The sequence below is a fragment of the Penaeus monodon genome, chromosome 39 (assembly GCF_015228065.2).
Source record: "Penaeus monodon isolate SGIC_2016 chromosome 39, NSTDA_Pmon_1, whole genome shotgun sequence".
In the NCBI taxonomy this organism is placed as follows: Eukaryota; Metazoa; Arthropoda; class Malacostraca; order Decapoda; family Penaeidae; genus Penaeus; species Penaeus monodon.
Window position 1 is genome coordinate 33,568,369 of NC_051424.1, and position 13,558 is coordinate 33,581,926.

General features: G+C 40.3%; 1 protein-coding gene across 1 annotated transcript; it reads right to left on the reverse strand.

The window, feature by feature from the left end:
• Positions 1 to 12,475: 12,475 nt before the first annotated feature.
• LOC119597709 (carboxypeptidase A4-like) lies at positions 12,476 to 13,558 on the reverse strand. The gene has a single exon (XM_037947315.1). It carries the CDS (start codon positions 13,522 to 13,524, stop codon positions 12,892 to 12,894), a length of 633 nt encoding a protein of 210 aa, XP_037803243.1. The 5' UTR covers positions 13,525 to 13,558; the 3' UTR covers positions 12,476 to 12,891.

Here is a 13,558-nt window from a genome sequence, read left to right on the forward strand (position 1 = left end):
TTTGTATAATGCTTATATTTGGCATCACAGATAATATGAAAGAGAGAGAGAGGGAGAGAGAGAGAGAGAGAGAGAGAGAGAGAGAGAGAGAGAGAAGAGAGAGAGAGAGAGAGAGGAGAAGAGAGAGAGAGAGAAGAGAGAGAGAGAGAGAGGGAGAGAGAGAGAGAGAGGAGGGAGAGAGAGAGGGAGAGGGAGAAGAGAGAGAGAAGGGGGAGAGAGGGAAAGAGAGAGAGAGAGAAAAAGAGAGGAAGAGAGAGAGAGAGAGGAAAGAGAGAGAGAGAGAGAGAGAGAGAAAGAGAGAGGAGAGAGAGAAGGAAGAGAGGAGAGGAAGAGAGAGAGAAGAGAGAGAGAGAGAAAAAGGGGGAGAAAAGGGGAGAAAAGAGAAAAAGGAGAGAGAGAGGGGAAAGGGGGGGAAGAGAGAGAGGAGAGAAGAGAGAGGAGGAGGGGAGAGAGAGAGAGAGAGGGGAAGGAGAGGGAGAGAGAGAGGGGGAGAGAGAGAGAGAGAGAAAAGGGGGGGGGGGGGGGGGGGAGTGACACGAGTAAATTCTCAGCGGGTTATTCCGGCCCCGATCATATATTCCCTCATCAACATCGCACTAGAGAGAGAGAATGAGAGAAAAGGGAGTGAGAGACACCGTGAATGACTGAAAGAGAAGGTAAGAGACAGGAAGAGATAGAGACAGATACATAAAGAGAGGGAGGGAAGGAGAGAGAGAGAGAGAGAGAGAGAGAGAGAGAGAGAGAGAGAGGAGAGAGGAGAGAGGAGGGGGGCTGGGACCACTTAGGTCCCTAAGTGGTCCCAGGCCCCCATCCTTAAACAAGGCCTGTCCCCACGACAAAGGAATATAGTAGAAGCGGCGTTCATACACAACATACTAACAACTTCAACACCGCAACAGGGAGCCACGAACTAGCTAAGGTCGTCGCACACCTAATTACCGACGTGACCTGATCGCTCAGTACATGTATATATAAACCTCTAGACTATGATCTCAAAAGTTTATATCCCCTGATGAAGCAGTAAAGCGAAAAGCCCTTCGCATTTTCGTGTGTTTTTTTGTACCCTTTCGTTGTTTACTTGAAATTTTGTTCGCATGAATTCCACAAGCGTGAACTTTTTATTTAAAGGGACAGGCACTGGGTCGGTCCTACGTGGTCGGGTAATGGCCCCCGGCCACTGAGGGGACGTGGCGACAAACCAAAAATAAAAAACCGAGGGGAGATATGATGTCCTGAGTGAGGAGGATATTGGTGGGGCCCCGGAAAGGCTGAAGAAATAAGCAAAGAGGCAGCTATCTGCTTGTGTGGAACTTTCGCCTCCCGACACTTCGCACACATGGGGATAAGTATCGGTGGGTTTCTCGGGTTCTAAAAATGAACCCTTACAATAAGACACACGGATAAGTCGAGCTGCTTTAAAAGAAATAACGTTGAAGTCAGATGCAAGAACGAAAAAAATTTTCCAATAAAAACTACCGGCGAGGTGGGAAGGTTTGAAAAAGCAAAGGGTTTTTGGGGAAGGGGAAAAGTACGAACGTCTTTGTGTTCGATGCCCCGAGGGAAAATCGTAACAGGAGAATTGCCCATAAGTGAACGATCATTCAGGAGAGCATGAAGGTTTAAAATGGAATGAGCCCCAGAGTCATCAAAACACACGAGGTGGAGGTAACCCCAAAAGTATAAAAAGGGTTTGAGGCATGGCCCCCCCCAAAGTGTGCCTTTTCCAAACCCCTGCCCCTTTTTGCTTTTAACTCCCAAAAACGGGGGGCCCCACGGAACCGTGTGTCCACGAGAGTCCCGATGCCGGTACTGGCTTTCCCACGGAAGTCAGAATGGAAAAAAAGATTTCCAAAAGGAAAAAAAAAAATGTTCTGGGAAATGCGGAACTCCCGCAAGGCATAAAGCCAATTCTCCTTTGTGCGCTAATACCCAAAGGCGGAAAAAAATGGAAAAAAAAAGCAGGCAGCCCTCCCCCCCAAAGGCTCCCCCGCGCGCGCTTTGTGATTGGGGGAATCCCCACCTGCGGAGGTCAACAGTGAGGGCGCCGAAAAGGAACCCATGGCACGGGCACAGACCAGACCAACGGGGGTTAAAAAGTCCGTCACTCCAGCACCAGCAATGTTTAGCCCCCAGACAGACCCCCCCAGTGCTATATGTTGCATCAGCACCTGCACCAGGTTTGACACTAGCTGCAGCACCAACCCTAGCACCATCTGCTTCACCAGCTTCAGCATCAGTTGCAGCTCAGCCCTCACTGCAGCAGGACAAACAAGAATCCAGCGGAGAAATTATGGATCTGTTACAAATGCTACTTCGGCAGATGGAGCAGTTTATGTCATGATGAAAACGACAAATGATCAGCAATCTCACTTTAGGAAAGGATGCTCACGTTCCTCCTCGATCAACAAAGACACCCGTAGTGGGGCCTTGGAAATGGTAAAATAATCAATGTCCCAAGTTTTCCCTTTAAAGTATTTCCCGGAGCTACACAGTTTACAGAAAAACAAGAACTCTTCCCCGACTTGAAAAGTTGATGAGTGTTCCCTTTAGGAATCAGAACTAGTACTCGTTATGCAAAGACATACTATGACGTACAAAAAATTGCTCAATCCCTCTACGAGAGGACTTGATATTTACATAAAGAACTCATTTCCAGAAAGAGATTTAGACATCGTGATATCACCTGTGTTAAATATCTTAAAAAAAATTTTTGGGCGATAGACCTACCCCATTAATGTCATAAACCCAAATGATTTTGGGGGGGGTACCTAAACCCCCTGATGCATGATACATAGTATATGTTTGTTGGAGTTTTAATGCTTCCTAGGCCCCAGGGGAAATACCATTGGCAAAAATAGGTGGGATTTTATGACAATCTCCAAAATAAAGTGACCCAAAAACCATTACTGAGCGGGAAAAAGGATTATATAGCTCTTTACCATCAGCAACATACCAAGCATGCGAAAGTCATTTTCATTCTTAATTAGATCCTGGGTGATAACCCCTTCCTTTTTCAAAAAAAACCCCACCCCCGCACGCCTTCGATACCATCTTGACTAAATTCATGATTTAATTCATTGAAAGAATTGTAGCTGGTATGAAGATTCCTTTGGTATAGATCACTTTAATGAAAAATCGTCAACAAGTCGGCAATATCATTTTTCAACTCAACCCAAAAAACCTGCCCAAAACGGATCTTTATCCCCCAAGGTAGACGTACACAACAATGAACAAAACCCTGAGATAAAACTTTTAGGATCATACGATCTACGTAAGTCACTGCGAACTTGGAAAACCCCGTTCTTGGGTAGGTCTTGTTTTTTTAGAAAAAGATAAGGATAATAACTGAAAAAGGGGGAAAGATTTAGCCCGGTAGAACCCGTGGACTGGGAGCACGCAGAGTAAGGTTTTAAGGAAAACCGCAAAATTTTAAAAGGAATACAGCGCATAAAAACCCACCATTCAGAAAGGGTAGTTATTTCCCAATAAAGTAGTCTCCCCTATCCATATGGCTCCCTTCAAACCAAACCCTGAAAACGAAAAAGACTATAGTCCAGCTCTTAGATGGGCGATGCACCATTTACAAAGGAAGAACTCCTTGCAGCCATTAATACCACTGCACCTGGGGTTGATGGAATCACTTAGAACATCCCACTTTTTTGCAAAAACAGGTAAAGGGGAAAAACCTCTTTTGATCTCTTCGACTTTTAAACCCCACACAGGATCTCGCCCACCCCTTAGAAAAAAAAAAGGGAACCATATTTCCTTCCCAATAAAGGACGGGCCTGATGAATATAGACCAATTTTTCTGAAGTCCGCCCGTCTAAAACCTGGAAAGAATCCCCCCTTTCCGTTTACTCACCAGATCAAAGACCTTTTCTCCATCTGTCTTTGGCTTTCAAAACGGAGGAGAGGAGCACAAATGTTCTAGACAGTACCTAAATGGGAAATAAGCGCAGTCTTTTCCTCTAGATTTTTAAGGGAGCATTCGCAGAGCCTCCCCCCCAAACAACCTCCCTCAACTAACATTTTTAAGAGTTAAGGGCAAGCTTCTGCTATTTATTAAGGAAGATTATCTATCTTTGAGAAGAGCAAAAGTGTGGTACCAAGGCACCTACCTGGCGAATTAGAATCAGGCACTCCACAAAGGAAGATTTTCACCATACTGATTTAAAATACTTTTTTTACAAACCGAGAGAGTTTGGACCTATGCGCACACATCTATGGTGATGACATTCTTATTCAGGTATTTGATAGGGAGGATTATGTTCTACGGAGGTTCAGCAAAATTGTGCTTCCCTTGGTCTCGTAATCAACTCAGTCAAAACTAAGCATATTTCCAGATCTCATATACTACCTTACATTCCAAGGTTAGGTGGACAACTATTGCAAGAACTGACACCTATAGATATTTTGGTGTTATGGTGACTGCTCCCCATCTCATGTCCCTCAATTTTCGCTTTACCAAGGATATTATTCAAAACATCAAGGAACGTTGCCTTGAGCGTTTAAGACCACTGCAATACATAAGTAACATATATGTAGGTGCATCCCTGAGAGTCCTAAGGTTGATGTATATCTCCCTTGTTAGGTCCATGATAGACTATGCAAGCCCAGTTCTTAATATGTTGCCACCGAGTGCCCTTAAACCCCTTGAAGTTTTACATAACAAGGCCATGAGAATTATACTTGGTATGTCCAATGACTGCTAAAGTTCTCGTCATGAGGAAAGAGCTAGATCTCCCTTCTATTCACAGTCGCGTCGCCCAAGTTAACACCATACTTGGCATCAGACTCCTGCAGATTCTTCCCAGACCACGAATCTCCAATATTCTATCAAACGCGATATACTATAGAATTAGGCATGTCCGGCCTCGATACTCCAATCTCATACAGTCCAACTTAGAATGGAAAACTAAAACTGCTCATACTATTATGTTCTTCAATGTATGGAACAACGAAGCTATTAACATTCCAGAAACAGTACTTACTGCTCCTTGGTACAGAACTCATGTAAATGTTCATATTAATAAACTAATAGGGCCTAAATTCATGGCTTAAAAAAAAGTGAACTAAAAGCTCATTGTTTGAAATATATAGATGACATTCTACATCCCCCTCATCGTACGCCCCCACTTGCAGTCTACTGTGAAGCCTTCATTGGTCCTCATGGAGCAGCAGGGATTGATGTACTAATTTCTAATATAGATCTTGAAAAAAGTGTGTGTATTTCCAACTGATGCCGAGTCAGTAGTCATATATCTTTGCCATTAAGAAAAGTAGTGTGCAGCAGCGACACCTGGCTGTCTTTACTAAAGCGCTTTCCATAGGCTCACTGCATTTAATCCAGAAAACATGATAACTAGAAATATCCTTCACCAAATTTCTAAACTATCAGAACAAGGTATTCAAGCGTCACTATATTGGATACCCTCTCATATAGGAATATCATTATGTGACAAGGTTGATCAACTAGCCAGATTCCATGAAGATCCATATTATGTAGTACCGCTATCTCTCAGTCAAATAAAAAAAACTTGTTATGGTACTATCCAGCATTACGAGAGTATTGCTGAGGCATCAGATATAGACAAATCCTATAAAGTCTATCATGGACTGTCTCGGAGACAGCAGTTACATTGACTAGGCTACATATAGGATATCAGTACACTATACAGTATGCAGTTTTGGAGGCAAAACCAGTTTCATGTCACCACTGCAAACTGTGCAAGCCGCCCAAATCGCATAATCTTACTCATTACTTATTCTGTTGCATAAAAACTGCATCCTATCGATCAAATAGTACTGTTCACTGATTAGCACTTGTTGATTATATTAACTTTGTTATAGACACTGGTCTTGTCTTTAACATGATTAGTGATATCATTTTTTTTTAACCAGTCAGATGATATCTTAATAGAGTGATAATAGCACAGCCCTTCAGGCATGCATATAACACTAATGTTGACTGGTAGCCCTCTACAAAAATACAAGCACAGCCAGTTTGGATAGACGCTTTGGTATCTTACCCTGGCTTTTGCAAGGCATGTACACTGTTCTATAAATGAATGTTATTAAATCAAATCAAAACCTCTCTGTCTGTCTCCTCCCCCTTCTCTCCCTCTCTCTCTCTCTCTCTCTCTCTCTCTCTCTCTCTCTCTCTCTCTCTCTCTCTCTCTCTCTCTCTCTCTCTCTCTCTCTCTCTCTCTCGCTCTCGCTCTCGCTCTCGCTCTCCCTCCCTCCCTCCCACCCCTCTCTCTCTTTCTCTCTGTCTGTCTCCCTCCCTCCCCCCTTCTCTCTCCCTCTCTCCCTCCCCCTCCTCTCTCTCTCATATCAAGACTCCGAGCGCTTTCCGCTAACAAGCTTCGCGTTCGTAAGTAGTTCCGCTAGATTTCATTAGCATTGCAAAGATCCGAATTTAAAGCATCATTAGGGCCTACTTGTCTATAAATTAGATGTAACCTTAATATCTTTCCTAACCGCTCTTGCCTCCTTAATGAACAAAATTGCTAATAAATGGATTTTCTATAAAGAAAAAACACATCGTAAGATTAGAGGAATAATCAGACTGAAATGATTTAGAGTTCCATATATAATGAGATGTTTCTTGTTTGGCCTTTTTTCATGCAGTTTATTTTACTTTTTATTATATTTATTTTATCTTAAGATTTCGACATGTAGGGAAGAGTAATGGATAATGTGAATAACAGTCATGATAATAATAATAATAATAATAATAACAACATATAATAATAATAATAATAATAATAATAATAATAATAATAATAATAATAATAAAAATAACGGTAATGATAAGAATAAGGATAAAAGTAAAAATAATAACTTGATGAGACCAAAAGTTCATATATTTATACCTGTTGCCTGGTGATTACGAAAATGAAGATTTCAGTTAGAATAATTCACCTGAAATTGCTTCGTGTGTGTGTGATCTATGTTCATACACTGGACACACACACACACACACACACACACATACACAAAAAACACAACACACAAAAAAAACAGAAACACACATCGCATAAAGACATCATATTACTTTCCTATTAGAATCCTTTTCTGTTACTATCATTATTATCATCACTATTGTTATCATTTTTGTCGTTATTGTTATTTTTTATTATCATTCTCCTTCTTAGAGGCAAATCGCTTCCCTGAAGTAGCTAGACCGTCAGTTTGTGCACATTTATTATTTGCACGAAAATCTGATGGGAGAAATTAAGAAAAAAGGGTGAAGGGGAGGGGAAAAGGAAGGGAGAAGAGAGGGGAGTAGAGCAGAAAGGGGGAGAGGGAGAAATGGAGGGGAGGGGGCTTAGGGAGGAGAAGGGGAGAGGAGAAAGAGAGGGGGCGGGGATGAAAGAGGAAGGGAGGAAGTGGGGGAAGGGACTTAAAAAATAAGAGAATTGGAGAAAGAGGATGCAGGGGACTTAAAGAGATAAAAGGGTACATTAAGGGGGAAGGGAGGGGGAAGGGAGAGGCGGCTCACAGAGAAAGTGGGGGGGGTGAGGGAAGGGGAAAAGGAGTGAAGGAGGTGAAGGAGGTAAAGGAGGAAGAGGGAAGTAGAAAAGGACGATAGAATTTAAGAAACGTTTGGGAGCGAGAGTGGGTGAAAGAGTGGAAAAGAGAAAGGGAGGGAGAGGGAGAGGGAAGAAGGAGGGTGAAAGAGGGAGAGAGGCGAAGAAAAGTACCTATTAATCTTTTCTATCCCATGGAATTTGCACGGCTCTCTCCAGCAATAATGATAACAGCAACAAAAGTGTGTGGATGAGTCAGAGCGCAACCACAGCCTCTTCCATGCTCTTCCCTCTCAGCTCCTCCATGTGTGTGGAAATGAGTAGAAAGCGAGAGAAAAGAGAAGAAATTAACCATAGAAAAAATGTATGCATGTCTTTGCCCATCTTTTTCTGTACCTATATCTATCTGTGTACACACACACACACACACACACACACACACACACACACACACCCACACTCTCGCGCGCATAGAATATATATATATATATATATATATATATATATATATATATATATATATATATATATATATATTCCCCCATCTGTCGATTAGATTAGAGGAACGCACCAGAAAATAATTTGACCGGCTTTTGCGGAATGTCCTGTACGTTTGGAGAAGCGACATAACTCTACGGGATTTCAACGCCACGTTACACTGTCTCGATGGCCACGAGTTAAATCTTCTCTCGATCATAAGTTGCTCTTCCTATTAGTCGCTAGTTGAGAAGTCGTTGATACTTTTCGCAACTGTTACTAGAGACAGTGTTTACGAGAGATTAGTATATCTGGCCCCTGATCTTTTCGGGCATGACTTCGTCTTCATGACTCTTCGGGTAGAACCTAAAGTAATGTTGTGAATCATATCAACATAAACACAAAGGAAGTTTATGTTACCTTAAAGCTTGTGTGGATATACCAAGACGTTTGTGTGCATATACCGTTAAATCAGTGTGGATATTTCTTGCGTATCGGTATAATCAGGTCTGCCTTTTTTAACATAACCCCCCTTAATTTTGTGTATACTCTTGAGCAAACAAGATTGATGCCCAGTTTGTGGTTAGTTCCTTTCTGTTCCACAATCTAATTTTCTATATAACACCCAGTTGCTTCCTTTTTAAAAGTGTTTTGCATTTGATATGTCTGTACTTTGTTAATATTTTATTAATCAAGTTCATCTAAAAATATCACTTTTTATCATTTAATTTTCTTTCTGTTATCAGTTTAAAGATTTTATATCCTATATATTTTATATCGTTTCTGTTATCCATGTAGTCTCGGATTTATCGGTAAGTTTCCTAAATTCCAGATATATTTACGCATTTTAGGGTCTCTTTTGGGGGAGAAGAAATAAAATCCCCCAGCTTCTCTCTCTGGTTTGTGGACAGACTTATTTTCTTCATGCTTTGCTAAATCAGCCTGCCTGTAGATCAACAATATAGATAATTCTTGAGCACTGTTTCCTTTTTTTTTTTAATCGTGACCCCTTTTTCCAAGCGAATCCCGCATTATCATTATCATTATTATTATTATTATTGTTATTATTATTATTGTTATTATTATTATTATTATTATTATTATTATTATTATCATTATTATTATTATTATTATTATTACTGAAAAAGGGAAAGGAGAAAACTATACTCAGCCATCTGAGAAAGATTCAGCTACCTAATTGTAAAATTCCTTGGAGCATATTATTATGTGAACGTATAATAAACCGGTCTTTCATAGTTTCTTCCTTAATGTTGAATTATCCAATACATGATGCTTTTACCCGCTCTCTCTGTCCATTTTTTTTGGTGTGGTAGCAGGATTCAGAGAAAAAAATGCTATCGAATTAGGAGGATAATTTTTTGGATGGACTGGCCTGAGAACCATTTCATTAGAAATAGTAATCTGTGATGAAACAGGACGAGTTTATTAGGACCAAGAAAACAAATAAAAAAAAATAAAAACTGGAAACTCGACCACACTCTCCAGTGCGCCAAATCACCGAGGTTCTTATGACGAAACGGACTCGAGTGGAATTTGCATATTTTGTTTTCTTTTGTATATTTTGAAAGTAAAGCTACCGTTCGTTATTTCTTTTTCATTGATACTTACTGACTTCAACAACTCTTTATTACTATTATCATTATTATATATATTTTTTGCGCAGAAGAGACTTGGCAGTGAGTTGGCAGTTTATTCCTTCCTGGAAACGGACGGAGGAGAGTGCAGTCCCTCACACAAATGTGTCTCTTTCATTTATGTTATTTTCTTTATTTTTTTCCTTATTTGATTCATTCAGTTCATTATATTATCATTATCCTCATCATAAGAACCATCACTCTGTATTTTTTATAATTACTATTATTGTTACTATTATTGTTATTATTATCATCATCATTATCGTTATCATCATCGTCCCATTACCATCATTATCCTTAATATCATTATCGTCAAGTGTTTTTTTAGGCCATTCATCTATTTTATAGCTTTGAGTGGAAGTTCGCACTCTCTGAACGATGCCAGGTTATCTATTTCACCGTAAATCTCACTGAACTGAACTTAACTGATCCTAACTTGTTTTAATTTCCACAGACATCGGGTTGAGGTTCGAAATTGGCCTCGCATTAAGAAAAAAACATTCTATATACTTTGTTATTAATTTCTTTTTCAGAGTAAGGATTTTAAAAAGCAGAGATGTGTTTTGAAAGGCATGTCCCGGTATTTACGACTTAGCGGTTAACATATATATAAATTTCAACCGCCAGACTAATGGTAGTAGTTTTGAATGACCTGAGAAGACCGTTATACACCATGGGAATGGTTTTCTAATGGTTGCATGGTAGATGGAATGGTAGTTCAGGGAAACTCCACATTCCATCGAAGCTAAAGAGTGTGGTGCTAATCCTATGGAGGGGATAAGCCTTTAGTGTTTTACAGGCCATAAGACATAAGGGTGATGATCCACAGGCCTTGTAAACAAAATCGCCACTGTGCTCTATGCTGGGTCAGCAGGGGCTACGAAACATAAAATTGCAGCGAAGTCCATTCAGAGGTCAGGAAAATGGAGTCAGATGCACAGAAGATAAAGATAAGGCCATTATCCATGATATTATAATTCCTCTTTATTATTATTTTTGTTGTTGTTGTCGTTGTTATCAGTATTAGTATTGCTACGCCAGTGGGTCTTTGTCTCTGTGCGAAACATGTGTTAACATGAAAAGGATGACCGGGGCATGTGTTAACATGAAGGGACCTGGGCAAACATGACGCAGCTGGCTGTGAGCGGAGGAGCGGAGGAACAAGCCAAGAGACGGAGTTGGGTGCTGCTCCTGTGAAGACCTCGTGTGTGCCCTTGTGACCTGATATTTTGTGTTGCCCTGTTATAAGCTGTATTGTGCTGTGTGACATGCTGGTTTCCCCCCTGTATTGTGTCTATAGAAAAGTGTACGGGTAAATAACTTGTGTAAATAAAGGGAAGACTGTCATTTTGTGTTTATTTTGTGCCCTGCCCCGCCACTTGGCGTTTCCCCTCGTGGTGTTCTGGGGACGCTGTGGTGCTCGGTGCCTCTTGGAGCTGTTCAGTGTTCACGACCCTGTAGATAGCACGCCGTCTGCCTAGCCTGCCTTGTGTTGGTGGCAGAGAGACGAGGCGGTCGGCGTAACAGTATTATCATTATTATCATAATAATATTGATACTAATAATAATTATTTTTATTGTTTTGTTGTTGTTACTATTATTATTGCTGTTATTATTATCATTATTATTATTATTATTGTTATTATTATTATTATTATTATTATTATTATTATTGTCATTATTATTGTTGTCATTATTATTATTTTTATCATTATCATTATTATTTCATTAGTATCATTATCATCACTGTTAATGTCATTACCATTTTCATTATCAACTTCTTAACATTAAATAGGTATTTCACTATGCTTCAGCATCAGCATTCTTTACATTCTCCCCATTCATACAGCAATAGAATGAACTGAATTTTATTTAATATTTTCATATTCATTGAGGAAATAACTAAAGGTATGGTAAATATAGCATAGTCTCCCATTCAAAATTTAATACTTTTCTATGAATAGCTAATTTCAGAAAATGGCCTCAATTTTATTGCTAACTCTTTTAAACTAATTCCCGACATTATTATTGTTATTATTGTTATTATTATTATTATTATTATTATTATTATTATTATTATTATTATTATTATTATTATTATTATTATCGTTATTTTTTATTGTCATCATTATCATTACTCTTATAATTTTATGGATGTTGTTATTATTATTTTATAATTATTATTTTTGTAATTATCGCTCATAAACATTATTGCTATCGTTAGTATTTTTATTTTAATTATTCTTATCATTGTTATTATTATTATTATTATTATTATTATTATTATTATTATTATTATTATTATTATTATTATCATTATTATTATTATTATCAGCAGCATCTTCATTAATATAGTGATCATCATTACCATACTTCTTTCTCTTACTATTATCATTGTTATTGTTGTTGTTATTATTGCTTTTATTATCTTGTCATCCTATTCGTGTTATCATTATCTTGGTGATCATCATCATCATTATTGTTATCATTATCTTTACTCTTGTTCTCCTAATCGTCGTCTTTATTATTATGACTGTTTTTCCCGCTGTTGTTATGTGGGTCACCATCATTATTACTATTATAAGTATCATCGTTGCTCATATTGTCGTGATTATCATCATTACTATTATATTATCAACGTTACCATATATCATCATCATGAATCATATATTTACAGTTATGATTGGTTCACTACCATTATTATTGTATTTTTATTATTGTTAGTATTATCCTTCCAAAATATTTTTTTTCTGATTATTGTTATTTATTCATTATTGATTATTTTGTTTGTGGATTTTGAAAGTCAGCGGGAACGGCACAAAATTTTTATTTGCTCTTGGCAGGAATAATCCCGTTCGAGTAAATGGAGTTCATACCTTTAACAAAGAATTGATCAAGTTCTCAGATTTTGCAGATTTTTAGACGAGTTGAATTTGATTGACTGTTTTCCTGTCCTGCGGCGATTCTGACTTTGAGGAATAGGCCTTCAATAATGCCTGCTGTTTCCTTGGGGCATTGCAGCGGTTCGTTGCATCTTGCAGTCGCTAAGTCTTAGTTTTCTGTTTCTGACTCATCCGTTTTTTTTTTTCTTTTAACGTAAGGATTTTTATTATTATTATTTTTTTTTTATTAATTGCAATCTTTGTTTTCGTTTTATTTTTGTCTTCCAGCGTTGTCGCGCGATTACGCTGCTCGTTTCCGTCGCTTCCTCCCCCTCTTCGGCCAAACTAAGCCAGGTGCGCCCCCGCCGGGGCCTTCTCCGGCGTCAGCGCCAGAAACATCATGCGGAGGCCCTGCCAGACCTCCTCGGCGGTGGGCAGGATCTGGCTCGCCTGCAGGTAGAAGCCGAAGGCCCCCTCGTCGCGCAGTTCGAGCGTGTAGACGTACTTGGTCTGCAGGACGCCCTTGGCCCAGTCGTCGGTGGCTCCCGAGGCGTAGTAGAAGCCGCTGGCGGAGTTGACGACGCTGTAGACGGTGCCGGAGCTCTTCTCGGCTGCGCTGGCGAACATCTCCCCGACCCTCTTCATGGCGGGCGTGTCGGGCGCCTCCGCCGCCGTCCACCCCCACGGGTACATGAGCACCTGGCCGTAGCTGTGCAGGGCCACCACCAGCTCCAGGTTCCCGCCGTTGGCGACGGCCGTCATGGCATCCCTCAGCGCCTGCGTCTCGGGCTCCGAGAAGGTGGACTGCCCTTTGTACACCTCGCTGCAGGGGTTGCTGGAGGCGCCGACGCCGAACTGGTAGCCCCAGTTGCGGTTGAGGTCGACGCCGTCGCAGCTGCCGCCGGAGATCGGCCTCCGGTTCTTGCGCCACAGCCGGTTCGACGCCCACGAGTACACGTAGCCGTCCGGGTTGGCCATCGGCACGATGTACACGTCGATGGCGCCCGCGTGG

What these genes read in the sequence shown, in the direction of transcription:
- LOC119597709 (XM_037947315.1), bottom strand. Translation starts at nt 13,524, where the DNA reads ATGGCCAACCCGGACGGCTACGTGTACTCGTGGGCGTCGAACCGGCTG.